This window comes from Andrena cerasifolii, chromosome 10, assembly GCF_050908995.1.
Source record: "Andrena cerasifolii isolate SP2316 chromosome 10, iyAndCera1_principal, whole genome shotgun sequence".
In the NCBI taxonomy this organism is placed as follows: Eukaryota; Metazoa; Arthropoda; class Insecta; order Hymenoptera; family Andrenidae; genus Andrena; species Andrena cerasifolii.
The window spans coordinates 8,586,820-8,604,368 of record NC_135127.1 but is presented as its reverse complement, the minus strand read 5'-3'; the positions used below and the strand labels follow the sequence as shown (position 1 = coordinate 8,604,368).

General features: G+C 40.8%; 1 protein-coding gene across 1 annotated transcript; it reads left to right on the top strand.

The window, feature by feature from the left end:
• The first annotated feature begins 9,550 nt into the window (after positions 1–9,550).
• Positions 9,551–17,449, top strand: LOC143374198 (uncharacterized). Its single transcript, XM_076822133.1, has 13 exons — positions 9,551–10,630; positions 10,718–10,879; positions 10,962–11,029; positions 11,117–11,345; positions 11,415–11,540; positions 11,610–12,035; positions 12,101–12,253; positions 12,326–12,785; positions 12,860–13,505; positions 13,591–16,767; positions 16,842–16,968; positions 17,034–17,176; positions 17,249–17,449. The coding sequence occupies exons 1-13, from the start codon at positions 10,315–10,317 to the stop codon at positions 17,447–17,449; spliced, it is 6,234 nt and encodes a 2,077-aa protein (XP_076678248.1). The 5' UTR covers positions 9,551–10,314.
• The last annotated feature ends 100 nt before the right edge of the window (positions 17,450–17,549 follow it).

Below are 17,549 nucleotides of genomic sequence, written 5' to 3'. Positions count from 1 at the left end.
CTTCGTCGATTGTTGGTGCATTTTCTAGATGTAATTTATCAACTTTTGCAGTTTCATCTTACAGTATGGACCCTTGGCTACTTTCCTACGTGATAGTTGTAATGATTCCGATTACAATTAAGCAGCTATGAAGAGTTTTTGGACAGAGTTACCAGTCTCTCGCCGCGGTCTTATGTAGGCACTCAAGCTTCGTCGATTGTTCATGCATTTTCTAGATGTAATTTATCAACTTTTGCAGTTTCATCTTACAGTATGGACCCTTGGCTACTTTCCTACGTGATAGTTGTAATGATTCCGATTACAATTAAGCAGCTATGAAGAGTTTTTGGACAGAGATACAAGTCTCTCGCCGCGGTTAGTGAATGCATACTTTGTTTAAGGATTTTCGATCTTTTCAAAATGATTTATACATTTGTACAGCTGGATTTGAGACTATAGTGTTGTGACAACGTTCAGTAATCACTCGTATGCGTTTTATTTACGAATCGATACATAGTTACTAATAAAAAAGCCTTTTATATAGGTTAGATTACCCACCGCGATCCCTACATTATCCACAAGAAGTTCCCGAGTGTGCTGTTTGGACCAGGAAATTCGCCGAGTTAATAGGAATACATGATACTAAAAGAGGTGGCACGGCCTGAGCTGAGCGAGAGAGAAAGGAATAGTGCGCGACAAGGAGGGCGACAGGTGGCGTGCGCGAGAGAGAAAGGAATAGTGTGCGACAAGGAGGGAGATAGAAATATTACGCAGTCACCGGAAATTCACTAATTTCTCATTTCCTGCGAATATTTTATGAACTTTTAGAGTCGCCTCTCAAAGAATAGACCCTTGGCTACTTTCCTATGTGATCGTTGCGCAGATTTTGATTACAATTAATTAGTTATTAACGGTTCTTTGAGACGATGACGAGAACAATGGCGCCGTCCTATGTAGGCACTCAAGCTTCGTCGATTGTTGGTGCATTTTTTAGATGTAATTTATCAACTTTTGCAGTTTCATCTTACAGTATGGACCCTTGGCTACTTTCCTACGTGATAGTTGTAATGATTCCGATTACAATTAAGCAGCTATGAAGAGTTTTTTGACAGAGTTACCAGTCTCTCGCCGCGGTCTTATGTAGGCACTCAAGCTTCGTCGATTGTTCATGCATTTTCTAGATGTAATTTATCAACTTTTGCAACTTCATCTTACAGTATGGACCCTTGGCTACTTTCCTACGTGATAGTTGTAATGATTCCGATTACAATTAAGCAGCTATGAAGAGTTTTTGGACAGAGATACAAGTCTCTCGCCGCGGTTAGTGAATGCATACTTTGTTTAAGGATTTTCGATCTTTTCAAAATGATTTATACATTTGTACAGCTGGATTTGAGACTATAGTGTTGTGACAACGTTCAGTAATCACTCGTATGCGTTTTATTTACGAATCGATACATAGTTACTAATAAAAAAGCCTTTTATATAGGTTAGATTACCCACCGCGATCCCTACATTATCCACAAGAAGTTCCCGAGTGTGCTGTTTGGACCAGGAAATTCGCCGAGTTAATAGGAATACATGATACTAAAAGAGGTGGCACGGCCTGAGCTGAGCGAGAGAGAAAGGAATAGTGCGCGACAAGGAGGGCGACAGGTGGCGTGCGCGAGAGAGAAAGGAATAGTGTGCGACAAGGAGGGAGATAGAAATATTACGCAGTCACCGGAAATTCACTAATTTCTCATTTCCTGCGAATATTTTATGAACTTTTAGAGTCGCCTCTCAAAGAATAGACCCTTGGCTACTTTCCTATGTGATCGTTGCGCAGATTTTGATTACAATTAATTAGTTATTAACGGTTCTTTGAGACGATGACGAGAACAATGGCGCCGTCCTATGTAGGCACTCAAGCTTCGTCGATTGTTGGTGCATTTTTTAGATGTAATTTATCAACTTTTGCAGTTTCATCTTACAGTATGGACCCTTGGCTACTTTCCTACGTGATAGTTGTAATGATTCCGATTACAATTAAGCAGCTATGAAGAGTTTTTTGACAGAGTTACCAGTCTCTCGCCGCGGTCTTATGTAGGCACTCAAGCTTCGTCGATTGTTCATGCATTTTCTAGATGTAATTTATCAACTTTTGCAACTTCATCTTACAGTATGGACCCTTGGCTACTTTCCTACGTGATAGTTGTAATGATTCCGATTACAATTAAGCAGCTATGAAGAGTTTTTGGACAGAGATACAAGTCTCTCGCCGCGGTTAGTGAATGCATACTTTGTTTAAGGATTTTCGATCTTTTCAAAATGATTTATACATTTGTACAGCTGGATTTGAGACTATAGTGTTGTGACAACGTTCAGTAATCACTCGTATGCGTTTTATTTACGAATCGATACATAGTTACTAATAAAAAAGCCTTTTATATAGGTTAGATTACCCACCGCGATCCCTACATTATCCACAAGAAGTTCCCGAGTGTGCTGTTTGGACCAGGAAATTCGCCGAGTTAATAGGAATACATGATACTAAAAGAGGTGGCACGGCCTGAGCTGAGCGAGAGAGAAAGGAATAGTGCGCGACAAGGAGGGCGACAGGTGGCGTGCGCGAGAGAGAAAGGAATAGTGTGCGACAAGGAGGGAGATAGAAATATTACGCAGTCACCGGAAATTCACTAATTTCTCATTTCCTGCGAATATTTTATGAACTTTTAGAGTCGCCTCTCAAAGAATAGACCCTTGGCTACTTTCCTATGTGATCGTTGCGCAGATTTTGATTACAATTAATTAGTTATTAACGGTTCTTTGAGACGATGACGAGAACAATGGCGCCGTCCTATGTAGGCACTCAAGCTTCGTCGATTGTTGGTGCATTTTTTAGATGTAATTTATCAACTTTTGCAGTTTCATCTTACAGTATGGACCCTTGGCTACTTTCCTACGTGATAGTTGTAATGATTCCGATTACAATTAAGCAGCTATGAAGAGTTTTTTGACAGAGTTACCAGTCTCTCGCCGCGGTCTTATGTAGGCACTCAAGCTTCGTCGATTGTTCATGCATTTTCTAGATGTAATTTATCAACTTTTGCAACTTCATCTTACAGTATGGACCCTTGGCTACTTTCCTACGTGATAGTTGTAATGATTCCGATTACAATTAAGCAGCTATGAAGAGTTTTTGGACAGAGATACAAGTCTCTCGCCGCGGTTAGTGAATGCATACTTTGTTTAAGGATTTTCGATCTTTTCAAAATGATTTATACATTTGTACAGCTGGATTTGAGACTATAGTGTTGTGACAACGTTCAGTAATCACTCGTATGCGTTTTATTTACGAATCGATACATAGTTACTAATAAAAAAGCCTTTTATATAGGTTAGATTACCCACCGCGATCCCTACATTATCCACAAGAAGTTCCCGAGTGTGCTGTTTGGACCAGGAAATTCGCCGAGTTAATAGGAATACATGATACTAAAAGAGGTGGCACGGCCTGAGCTGAGCGAGAGAGAAAGGAATAGTGCGCGACAAGGAGGGCGACAGGTGGCGTGCGCGAGAGAGAAAGGAATAGTGTGCGACAAGGAGGGAGATAGAAATATTACGCAGTCACCGGAAATTCACTAATTTCTCATTTCCTGCGAATATTTTATGAACTTTTAGAGTCGCCTCTCAAAGAATAGACCCTTGGCTACTTTCCTATGTGATCGTTGCGCAGATTTTGATTACAATTAATTAGTTATTAACGGTTCTTTGAGACGATGACGAGAACAATGGCGCCGTCCTATGTAGGCACTCAAGCTTCGTCGATTGTTGGTGCATTTTTTAGATGTAATTTATCAACTTTTGCAGTTTCATCTTACAGTATGGACCCTTGGCTACTTTCCTACGTGATAGTTGTAATGATTCCGATTACAATTAAGCAGCTATGAAGAGTTTTTTGACAGAGTTACCAGTCTCTCGCCGCGGTCTTATGTAGGCACTCAAGCTTCGTCGATTGTTCATGCATTTTCTAGATGTAATTTATCAACTTTTGCAACTTCATCTTACAGTATGGACCCTTGGCTACTTTCCTACGTGATAGTTGTAATGATTCCGATTACAATTAAGCAGCTATGAAGAGTTTTTGGACAGAGATACAAGTCTCTCGCCGCGGTTAGTGAATGCATACTTTGTTTAAGGATTTTCGATCTTTTCAAAATGATTTATACATTTGTACAGCTGGATTTGAGACTATAGTGTTGTGACAACGTTCAGTAATCACTCGTATGCGTTTTATTTACGAATCGATACATAGTTACTAATAAAAAAGCCTTTTATATAGGTTAGATTACCCACCGCGATCCCTACATTATCCACAAGAAGTTCCCGAGTGTGCTGTTTGGACCAGGAAATTCGCCGAGTTAATAGGAATACATGATACTAAAAGAGGTGGCACGGCCTGAGCTGAGCGAGAGAGAAAGGAATAGTGCGCGACAAGGAGGGCGACAGGTGGCGTGCGCGAGAGAGAAAGGAATAGTGTGCGACAAGGAGGGAGATAGAAATATTACGCAGTCACCGGAAATTCACTAATTTCTCATTTCCTGCGAATATTTTATGAACTTTTAGAGTCGCCTCTCAAAGAATAGACCCTTGGCTACTTTCCTATGTGATCGTTGCGCAGATTTTGATTACAATTAATTAGTTATTAACGGTTCTTTGAGACGATGACGAGAACAATGGCGCCGTCCTATGTAGGCACTCAAGCTTCGTCGATTGTTGGTGCATTTTTTAGATGTAATTTATCAACTTTTGCAGTTTCATCTTACAGTATGGACCCTTGGCTACTTTCCTACGTGATAGTTGTAATGATTCCGATTACAATTAAGCAGCTATGAAGAGTTTTTTGACAGAGTTACCAGTCTCTCGCCGCGGTCTTATGTAGGCACTCAAGCTTCGTCGATTGTTCATGCATTTTCTAGATGTAATTTATCAACTTTTGCAACTTCATCTTACAGTATGGACCCTTGGCTACTTTCCTACGTGATAGTTGTAATGATTCCGATTACAATTAAGCAGCTATGAAGAGTTTTTGGACAGAGATACAAGTCTCTCGCCGCGGTTAGTGAATGCATACTTTGTTTAAGGATTTTCGATCTTTTCAAAATGATTTATACATTTGTACAGCTGGATTTGAGACTATAGTGTTGTGACAACGTTCAGTAATCACTCGTATGCGTTTTATTTACGAATCGATACATAGTTACTAATAAAAAAGCCTTTTATATAGGTTAGATTACCCACCGCGATCCCTACATTATCCACAAGAAGTTCCCGAGTGTGCTGTTTGGACCAGGAAATTCGCCGAGTTAATAGGAATACATGATACTAAAAGAGGTGGCACGGCCTGAGCTGAGCGAGAGAGAAAGGAATAGTGCGCGACAAGGAGGGCGACAGGTGGCGTGCGCGAGAGAGAAAGGAATAGTGTGCGACAAGGAGGGAGATAGAAATATTACGCAGTCACCGGAAATTCACTAATTTCTCATTTCCTGCGAATATTTTATGAACTTTTAGAGTCGCCTCTCAAAGAATAGACCCTTGGCTACTTTCCTATGTGATCGTTGCGCAGATTTTGATTACAATTAATTAGTTATTAACGGTTCTTTGAGACGATGACGAGAACAATGGCGCCGTCCTATGTAGGCACTCAAGCTTCGTCGATTGTTGGTGCATTTTTTAGATGTAATTTATCAACTTTTGCAGTTTCATCTTACAGTATGGACCCTTGGCTACTTTCCTACGTGATAGTTGTAATGATTCCGATTACAATTAAGCAGCTATGAAGAGTTTTTTGACAGAGTTACCAGTCTCTCGCCGCGGTCTTATGTAGGCACTCAAGCTTCGTCGATTGTTCATGCATTTTCTAGATGTAATTTATCAACTTTTGCAACTTCATCTTACAGTATGGACCCTTGGCTACTTTCCTACGTGATAGTTGTAATGATTCCGATTACAATTAAGCAGCTATGAAGAGTTTTTGGACAGAGATACAAGTCTCTCGCCGCGGTTAGTGAATGCATACTTTGTTTAAGGATTTTCGATCTTTTCAAAATGATTTATACATTTGTACAGCTGGATTTGAGACTATAGTGTTGTGACAACGTTCAGTAATCACTCGTATGCGTTTTATTTACGAATCGATACATAGTTACTAATAAAAAAGCCTTTTATATAGGTTAGATTACCCACCGCGATCCCTACATTATCCACAAGAAGTTCCCGAGTGTGCTGTTTGGACCAGGAAATTCGCCGAGTTAATAGGAATACATGATACTAAAAGAGGTGGCACGGCCTGAGCTGAGCGAGAGAGAAAGGAATAGTGCGCGACAAGGAGGGCGACAGGTGGCGTGCGCGAGAGAGAAAGGAATAGTGTGCGACAAGGAGGGAGATAGAAATATTACGCAGTCACCGGAAATTCACTAATTTCTCATTTCCTGCGAATATTTTATGAACTTTTAGAGTCGCCTCTCAAAGAATAGACCCTTGGCTACTTTCCTATGTGATCGTTGCGCAGATTTTGATTACAATTAATTAGTTATTAACGGTTCTTTGAGACGATGACGAGAACAATGGCGCCGTCCTATGTAGGCACTCAAGCTTCGTCGATTGTTGGTGCATTTTTTAGATGTAATTTATCAACTTTTGCAGTTTCATCTTACAGTATGGACCCTTGGCTACTTTCCTACGTGATAGTTGTAATGATTCCGATTACAATTAAGCAGCTATGAAGAGTTTTTTGACAGAGTTACCAGTCTCTCGCCGCGGTCTTATGTAGGCACTCAAGCTTCGTCGATTGTTCATGCATTTTCTAGATGTAATTTATCAACTTTTGCAACTTCATCTTACAGTATGGACCCTTGGCTACTTTCCTACGTGATAGTTGTAATGATTCCGATTACAATTAAGCAGCTATGAAGAGTTTTTGGACAGAGATACAAGTCTCTCGCCGCGGTTAGTGAATGCATACTTTGTTTAAGGATTTTCGATCTTTTCAAAATGATTTATACATTTGTACAGCTGGATTTGAGACTATAGTGTTGTGACAACGTTCAGTAATCACTCGTATGCGTTTTATTTACGAATCGATACATAGTTACTAATAAAAAAGCCTTTTATATAGGTTAGATTACCCACCGCGATCCCTACATTATCCACAAGAAGTTCCCGAGTGTGCTGTTTGGACCAGGAAATTCGCCGAGTTAATAGGAATACATGATACTAAAAGAGGTGGCACGGCCTGAGCTGAGCGAGAGAGAAAGGAATAGTGCGCGACAAGGAGGGCGACAGGTGGCGTGCGCGAGAGAGAAAGGAATAGTGTGCGACAAGGAGGGAGATAGAAATATTACGCAGTCACCGGAAATTCACTAATTTCTCATTTCCTGCGAATATTTTATGAACTTTTAGAGTCGCCTCTCAAAGAATAGACCCTTGGCTACTTTCCTATGTGATCGTTGCGCAGATTTTGATTACAATTAATTAGTTATTAACGGTTCTTTGAGACGATGACGAGAACAATGGCGCCGTCCTATGTAGGCACTCAAGCTTCGTCGATTGTTGGTGCATTTTTTAGATGTAATTTATCAACTTTTGCAGTTTCATCTTACAGTATGGACCCTTGGCTACTTTCCTACGTGATAGTTGTAATGATTCCGATTACAATTAAGCAGCTATGAAGAGTTTTTTGACAGAGTTACCAGTCTCTCGCCGCGGTCTTATGTAGGCACTCAAGCTTCGTCGATTGTTCATGCATTTTCTAGATGTAATTTATCAACTTTTGCAACTTCATCTTACAGTATGGACCCTTGGCTACTTTCCTACGTGATAGTTGTAATGATTCCGATTACAATTAAGCAGCTATGAAGAGTTTTTGGACAGAGATACAAGTCTCTCGCCGCGGTTAGTGAATGCATACTTTGTTTAAGGATTTTCGATCTTTTCAAAATGATTTATACATTTGTACAGCTGGATTTGAGACTATAGTGTTGTGACAACGTTCAGTAATCACTCGTATGCGTTTTATTTACGAATCGATACATAGTTACTAATAAAAAAGCCTTTTATATAGGTTAGATTACCCACCGCGATCCCTACATTATCCACAAGAAGTTCCCGAGTGTGCTGTTTGGACCAGGAAATTCGCCGAGTTAATAGGAATACATGATACTAAAAGAGGTGGCACGGCCTGAGCTGAGCGAGAGAGAAAGGAATAGTGCGCGACAAGGAGGGCGACAGGTGGCGTGCGCGAGAGAGAAAGGAATAGTGTGCGACAAGGAGGGAGATAGAAATATTACGCAGTCACCGGAAATTCACTAATTTCTCATTTCCTGCGAATATTTTATGAACTTTTAGAGTCGCCTCTCAAAGAATAGACCCTTGGCTACTTTCCTATGTGATCGTTGCGCAGATTTTGATTACAATTAATTAGTTATTAACGGTTCTTTGAGACGATGACGAGAACAATGGCGCCGTCCTATGTAGGCACTCAAGCTTCGTCGATTGTTGGTGCATTTTTTAGATGTAATTTATCAACTTTTGCAGTTTCATCTTACAGTATGGACCCTTGGCTACTTTCCTACGTGATAGTTGTAATGATTCCGATTACAATTAAGCAGCTATGAAGAGTTTTTTGACAGAGTTACCAGTCTCTCGCCGCGGTCTTATGTAGGCACTCAAGCTTCGTCGATTGTTCATGCATTTTCTAGATGTAATTTATCAACTTTTGCAACTTCATCTTACAGTATGGACCCTTGGCTACTTTCCTACGTGATAGTTGTAATGATTCCGATTACAATTAAGCAGCTATGAAGAGTTTTTGGACAGAGATACAAGTCTCTCGCCGCGGTTAGTGAATGCATACTTTGTTTAAGGATTTTCGATCTTTTCAAAATGATTTATACATTTGTACAGCTGGATTTGAGACTATAGTGTTGTGACAACGTTCAGTAATCACTCGTATGCGTTTTATTTACGAATCGATACATAGTTACTAATAAAAAAGCCTTTTATATAGGTTAGATTACCCACCGCGATCCCTACATTATCCACAAGAAGTTCCCGAGTGTGCTGTTTGGACCAGGAAATTCGCCGAGTTAATAGGAATACATGATACTAAAAGAGGTGGCACGGCCTGAGCTGAGCGAGAGAGAAAGGAATAGTGCGCGACAAGGAGGGCGACAGGTGGCGTGCGCGAGAGAGAAAGGAATAGTGTGCGACAAGGAGGGAGATAGAAATATTACGCAGTCACTGGAAATTCACTAATTTCTCATTTCCTGCGAATATTTTATGAACTTTTAGAGTCGCCTCTCAAAGAATAGACCCTTGGCTATTCTCCTAGTACAAAGCCAAATTTTGTGCGTTCTGAAATTTTTGGCCAGATTTTGGCCCAGGTATCAGGAGAACATGAAGCGAAAAGAGGTATTCTGAATTTCAGCTTCGATGGCGTCACCTTTAAAGTTGCGAATCGAAGCTGCAAAGGTTTGGAATTTGGATAGGAATATGTAAAAGGTATTTCTAAATAATAATACAGTTCTTTTCAAGTTTTTCCCACTTTATTTGCAGAAAAGGCTTTTACAGTGTTACAATAAATTAATATAAGTATGTAGAAATGAATGCTGATTAATATTGTATTATTATTAAGTATAAAATATATAATTTCACTTCATTTTATGTATAAAATCACTATCAGCTTTCCATCATTTGTCTCACTTAAAGTTCCTCAATCCTGTCTACCGAGAAATGTTCCCAAGGTTAATCTGTAACAAGAAGAAAATATTTTTAGCAATCTGATTTGTCTATTATAGAAAATACAACAAATAGATTTGTCTATTATAGAAAATACAACTAATTTCAGGCAAAACATATAAAGAATATAATTATCTTCCTAATTTAAGACAATTCCCCTTTATTTCATGTAAAATACATCTCAACGCTGTACAATTCTACTAACATATCAGTAAAGTACATAGGAAATGTATAATATATTAGTAATAAATGAAATTCATTCCAGGAGTTGCATATTTCAATCTGTGTTAATTCAATTGCAGGCATATTCAGTATGTACACTCAACTTTCAGCTGACAGTGACTAAACCGGCCACAACGCACCTCTCAAATTTACAAGCACAATTATCCAACAAACTAAATGGAGTCCAAAAAGTAACTAACATGCCGCCGGCTTTCTATTAGATCAAGAATGCTGAACCCAACACCTGGACTTTACCATAACATCTAACTATGAAACTTCTGTAAACATAATTCATACACCTATTATATTGGCCATCGATCAATAGAAACCACAATGAAAAAGAACATGGGCCTGAAACCTTTTGGATTTTGTTGTTCAATACACGATTTCGATCCGTTAACAAAATATAATCAACCAAAGCAACAGTCTTCAGTAACGTCAATATGTGCAATAAACGAATGCCCAGTGTTGAAGTTTCAAGCAGAATATGCTGGCAATATAAATGATGAACAAAAAAAAAGAACTCCAAAAAATAAACCCTTCGACATAGCAGATCAAAAACGTAAAAGTAATCCGAAACACAAGCAGAACTTGGGTCAGTCACAAAACGTTCGCAAGCAATATAAATCAAATAATCGGAATAATCCACGTAATCCAAATAATCCGCATATACCGCGTAATTTTGGAGATCATGCATATAAACCACAAAATGTGAATAACCCATCCGATGGTCAAGTTGAAAATCTGTACGATGAAAGAGTCATGCGTCGTCTTCATGGACCATTACAATGGTACTTAGAAGATGAGATCAAAGCAGCGGAAGATATAGCAAGGGCAGAAAGGCAAAACACGCACAATGAACAGACGCATAGAAATTTACAAATTGGGAAAGAGACATGTAAATATACATATTTAATCTACTAGTTTAATAACTGTGTTGGCAAGAAAGAGTTTATCAAATGTATCATTTCTTTTTGCAGTAGAACTTTTACTGAAAAAGGACGTAAACATATATCCTCGTTGGTATCAAGATTTCTCCATAGAGCAGGTACAGTGCTTAGTAGGATTAGATTTGGTTTAACAATTATTTAAACGTTAAATCCATTTAAAATAAGAAATATTTCTAAATGGTCAGATAAACGATTTAATGATGCTGCAATCTGTAATATATAAGGACTGTGAAGAAATGGTAACGGGGCGTACGCAGAGAACACTCGTAACAATTGGTGTCACATCTACATTTTTTACCCTTCCACCAGATGCTATTAAAAAGTTACAGAAATCCTCTAATTGTAGCGCGATTGACTTCCTACGGGAAACTTACAGAATATTAACAGGAAATTATTTTGAAGACGAAGAATACAGTGGGTTCTTCACTCCCCCTGAATTAATAGAATTACATTCTCTTATCCTGTGTCTCTCTTAAATTTCAGAACAATTCTACGACTGCAACGAGAGAATAATCTTATCAGCTATCGCATTTTTAACTTTACCAGAGGCTGTCGTGGAATTGCACAAAAGATTACCCGATGTGATAATGCCAAAGTTACCTGCTAAACGTAATGCGTCTTTACCACGAATATTATTAAGTATCAGAATAATACATACGTATATTATTTCTATTACAGCAATGTCGCCCACAATTCCAGCAAGGCAGAAAATGGAATCACCATATACGGAAGAACTCTTCGTACGCCCGGATTGGGCGTCTTATCGTAACGATTTGACAGACTGGAAAGAGCAGTGCAAATTAATACCGATGCCAAAGATAATATTGCCACCTACACAATGTATTTTAACTAATTATAAGAGTACGCTCACTAATTCTGACACGGAGTACAGTGAACGCAACGAGATCGAAAATCTTCCTCGGTATAGTAAAACACGTGATAGTGAAAGCAAACGCAAAAGTTCTTCCAAAGAAGAAGAAAGAAGATATATTTCTACTGCTATACCAGTTAAAGCAGAAAAGAGAGCTAATTCTTCTACCAATAATCCCACTGAAGAAATATCAAAATTCCGTCGTGCTTCTCCCAAAAGGAAGCGGAATATTGGTGCGCTACTTTGAAATATAAATATCCACTATTTGTAACAATAATTATTCCTACTTTATATATAGATGATCAAAGAAGCGGAGGAGAGATAATACTAGACGATTCAAAGAACGCGATTGATCCTAATGCGCCAAAATTACCAAAGGAGAGCAAAGTGTTTGATTTCACGATCAATGGAATTAGTGATACGCCGGGGCCAGTGGAATACAAAATATGTGGTGCGTAATTGCTTGGACTAAACGAGATGCATCTAGACACCTTTAAACATCCAACGCGTGTATATGTTTCAGGTGTCTTACAACCACCACAGCCGAACGAGAAATCGTGGCTCGGTGAGAAGCACACGCATTTCATAATATCCGGTGCAGATGATAATCCGCCAACTTGCCCTATAACATACGAAATGAGTGGTGTGGTAAATGTAACACCGACTAACAGCGACCAGAGATTCTTCTCCGTGCTAAAGATTGGAGACGGTCCTAACAAGATCTATCCAAGCGGTAGGGCCAATTTATCCCCGCAGTGGCAGGAGTGGTTGCAAGACGCGGATGAAGAGTTCCGGGCAGTAGAAAGGGAAGCGAACAACTTGATAAAACGTATAGAAGCTGTAACGAAGCTAGTGTTTCCAGGGCCCATTTGCGACAGTTGTTGCTCTTGTAGACAAACCAGGAAAACTTACATAAAGTCGAAGGAAACGAAAGCGCCGTACTTAGTAGTAGATTCGTTAACCGAGGATGACAAGAAAAACAAGTAATGAAATTACTTAAATGAGCTAACGATTCTGTTTAGAATACATATTAAGGTTATTGTTTTTTTTGTAACAGATACATCGTAGGATCAATGGCGATGCATTCCCCCGCGCCAACTCCTCCGGAGTCGACAGTTAACTTACTGGAAGTCATAGCGTCCGAAGATGTTCTCAAGCCGCACGTCCTTATAAACGGCGTGACGAACGGAACAACGGGTGAAACGAACTACTTCATTACGGGTTTTAAAGAGGATCTTGTACGCGTGCCGGCCCGAATCGTGGAACGTTCACCGCCCAGGCCACCTAGGATTGTTCCGCCATGTGCGTGTGCAATCCAGCAGATACTTAAGAAAGGTTTAGAGTCGACCATAAGTCACGACCACATACCATGGACAAAAGAGGATGGCATCTGCTTCGGGAATAAATTCAGACCCAAGGAATATCCTGCGTATTCGTGTCAAATGTACCCCGGTGATAAATCGTGCAGGAGGAATCCGTTTATGTCACAAATAATTCAAATGAAGAGAAAAGCTGAGAGAGAGAGGCAGGAGAGAGAGGAGAGAATGTCTAAGAAGGAAAAGAAGATGTACAGTATCGCGGACTTCCAGCCATGCGGGGAGGAGCACGGTTTGAGCATCTGTCAAGGGCCCTGGGGTGCTCTGTATACTTTAACGCCGGAGGAATTAGAAGAGCAGGAAAGAAAACGGAAAGAGATACTAAGAGTATGCATTGCTCTTGTGAAATTAAGGTTTCTTAAATAAAAATCGCGTTAATATTCGTGGCTTGTAATGATGTTTCATTGTTCAGGGTCCTCCGTGTGGAGAAAAGCCTGGACGAGCCGTGTGCGAAGGTCCGTTTGGCGAGAAGGTACCAGAGAAACGACAGCAAATTGAAATAGAGGAGATGCCAGGAGAAGACGATGAAGATTTCGAGGAGGAAGAAGAGGTGGAAGAAGAAGAGGAAGTTAAACCACCTGTTAAAGTAGAGAAAATAAGAGAAAGGACACAAGATGAAAAATGTTACGTGAGTCCGGAGGCTATAGCGGGTAGAAGGCCAGTAGTGGTAAAAAAGGTGGAGAAATTCATTCCCGACCCCAACTATCCTGGCTACGACGAGCCTTGGAACATATTTCGCACGGCGCCGTCAGAAAAGGAATCCGGAACGGATTTTAAGAAGTTACTGAAGCTCAGTTCTCCTAAACCACCAGCCACCCCTGTGGAATCTAAAATGAAAATAGGCGAAGAGGAGGAACCTTCAATGCAGAAAGGTACATCGGCTTCAGTTACAAAGAAAGATACTTTGAGAGCTTCTTCCAAGGATCTGAGGAAGAAATCTCCTTCTGCTATGAAAGCTACACCTTCGCGACCGTCCAGAAGCCCTGCCTCCGCGAGGCCCAAGAGTCAGGAGAAGATAAGTAAGAAAAGGTCGGGGTTGGTTGTTAAAAAAAGCGCTACAGGAGTCTCTCCAAAAGCTTCGGGAACTCCAGCAAGAATTGAAAGAACGCCTGACAAAATAGCGAGAGGTAAGGCAGACAGTGAAATAAAAAGAGAAAAAGTTTTAAAGCCAAACAGGAGTAAACATAGCCAGAGGAAGATGACTGGAAAGATAACACCGCAGACAAGTAAACCGGTTGTTTCAAGCACAGGAGTAAGATCTTCGCGAGAAAGGAGAATGCCACAGGCAAGTAAACCAAGTCTCCAAAGCACAAAATTAAAATCTGCACGGGGGAAGGCAGATACGTACCGTACAAAATCTCGCCGGAGATCCGACTCCAGAACCAAACAAGACAAAAGGGCGATACCGAAGAAATCAAAGACCAGCGTTTTCAAAACTGTTAGAAAATCAAGTACACATCGCGATCGATCTAGGAAAAGGTCTAGTATTAAAGGTAGAGAAGCTAAAGTAATAAAGAAAGTACACCGCAAGCAATCTTCATCCATAGACACTGGTAAAAGAAGACTGAGCAAAGGGCGTTCAAGGAGGTCTTCAAGACGAGGTAGAAGGAGAGTATCAGCTGTTCAAGACGAAGATTCAATTTCAGTTCAGAGGCAACGGATACTAGGTTTAAAAAGCAAATTGGCGTCTTCTGAACTCTATCCTCACGACGTACAGCCAGCGGAAACTCCGGAAGAGCCTCCACTAAGATGCACGGTACAACACGAGATTCACGAAGACACGGAACCTCCTGTGGCAGTTGAGGAAGAGGCAGACCCACGAATACTGGCTAAAGGGCCTTGTGGATGGAGAACAAAGTCGGAACAGGCACTGCCAACAAAGAAGACTCTGGTTTACCTGACTGAACCAGATCAGCCGATAGAAAAGATACCGGTGCGACCAGGAGGAAAACCGTGTATTTGCCGTGCGATTAGAGCGACGAAGAAGATACTGATGTACAATATCGGGGGACTCGTAGGTGGAAAGAAAGAAGACCCAGGAGCGGCTATTCAGAAGAAGCTACCGAAGAAGAAGAAAGTTATCAATGATAAAGATGATAAATCGAAGCAAATGATCGATGGCGCCATTTATTATACCCCGCCAGTGAGCCCACGTAGAAGCGATGAATATGTTCCTGAATATGATCTCTACGAATCCCCATACGATATGTGCCTGAGCCAACGCAGAGATACCAATCTTAAATTCCTTGACCGCTACACTGACCCTATAGATGAGAAATCTAAGCTATTAAAGGACACCGAAACTTGTGGCTGTAACGAATATGTAGACACGTATGGCGTTCAGCCTACGGAAGAAGATAATGCGAAAGAACTGGAGATAAAGGAGCTCGACGCTGCCAGGCGAGAGCTGATGGATTCAGCAGCGCCGAAGGACCGCTGGAAATATGCACTCACGGATGTAGGGTTGATTGATTATTTCACACGGTGCAGAGATAATATGCCCTGCTGGTTGAAGTGCGCTAAGTTGAATAAAGTGGGCTGTGCTTTGCGGCGCCCGAAGCTGAAACTGAAGAGACCAGTGTGTGAATGCAAATACGAAAGGAAGATCCTCGAGAACAAGGAGGAGAAAAGGAAGTGGAAGGAGCGTCGGCAGAGGCTCAAGTCCTTGGAAAAGGAACCGGTCATGAATGTTGTGAATGTTTCGAAGCCAGTAATAGCGGAAACTAAGTTAATGATATCAGGCGTGAAGAGGATCCCAATGAAGGATGAATATATAGACGATGTTAAGTATTGTATAACTGGGGTGGCAGAGAACTACACTGAATTACCACCGGAACCAGTAGTGGGTGGTGTACAAATGGCTACGCCCCTTCGAACACCTGAACCGAGCAAGGAGGAGATACCATGCGTCTGTCTACACCGACACTGGTCACCTATAGATATTCCTCCTGGACCATTGCCGAGAGAGGAGGATAAAATACGTGCTGAAAAAGAACGGAGACAGAGAGAGACAGAGGAAACGTATAATCAAATTTATGCTCCTCAAGAAGTGTACGATACACATACCCACAGCTGCGAAACACCTTGCGGTGCAGAGTCTTCTGTAGAAAATGACCCGTCTATGGAAAGAAGTAACAAAATGGCTATACAAGATCGCAGTAACAAAGGAACACCATACGTACAAAGATCGTCAGCCGATGAAAAAGTTAGAAATAGAGCTAGGAATAAATCACCGAATCCTCCTAGACAGATGAAACAACAGTTACCATTAAGTAGTAATAACCCCGGAAATAAATCGGGTACTAAGAATGTAATGCGAAGAACTGAAACCACAGTAAAAAATCCACAGGGAGAAAACAAGAATGTGAGAAACGAAGCGAGCGTACAGAAGAGTGTAAATAATCCTCGAAACCCGGAGTATAGAGAAACTGTAACTGACAGTTTCTCGCGCACCCAGCTAGGAAATACAGCTGTTAAATCAAATCCAAGAAATATAGGGGCTCGAGTCTCTAGGCAGGATTCTGACAAAGAAAACAACGAAAGTCCTAATAATACTAATACTGATTCTGATTTAATGATCATGGTGCAGGTAAAATTGTTTGCCTTTCTACCTGTAATTTCACAGCGATAAATGTAATAATGTTTAAAATAATTGATGATTAGAATGAATTAGAAAAGATGGCAGTAGAAGGATTTCTGTTTGCGAAGCTGCCAAAGTGCTTCTTACTCCCTCAGTTGCAATATTGGTTGATGTACAGAGAAGGAATTGTTGTTACTAGTGAGGATAAAAGTGAGCAAACTATCCGCACCCTCTTCTGCGTAGTCTTAACGTTCGCGATATACTTTGCCTTGCAGACAACACGGTGCGTAGAAGCATCATGCTGTGGAATACTCTGGACTCGGGGAGACGGCCGAACATTCAGCCTTTGCCATTGCAATTGACAAAGCTCCAGGTTAGGCACCTAACTTTCGATCGTGCGGACGAGATGAAGGAAAAGGTTCGCCTCTGTACAATAAAAATCCACCAGCCGCGATTACATTGCACAGATTATCATTCTACTCGTTGGTAGATCGCGAAGAAGAAAGAGATGTTCTATAGTCAAGTCCGTAAGGAACGTGTTCTCTATTCGCAATCGATGTGGAACACGATGGAGTATGGAAAGTTCCCTACGACATCTTTCAAGAGAGCGTATTTCACTTACTTGGCTAGCAAAGAAGCTGATGGTCATGTTTACAAGCCGTGGCTTCCTTGCGAAGTGCGAGAAGTGTGACTTAAAGCACGGTACTAAATTATAACCCAAGGAAACTCCTTTCAACTGGAAAGAGACAGAAATGAATTTTTCCTAATCACTAAAATACCTTTTGCCCGCG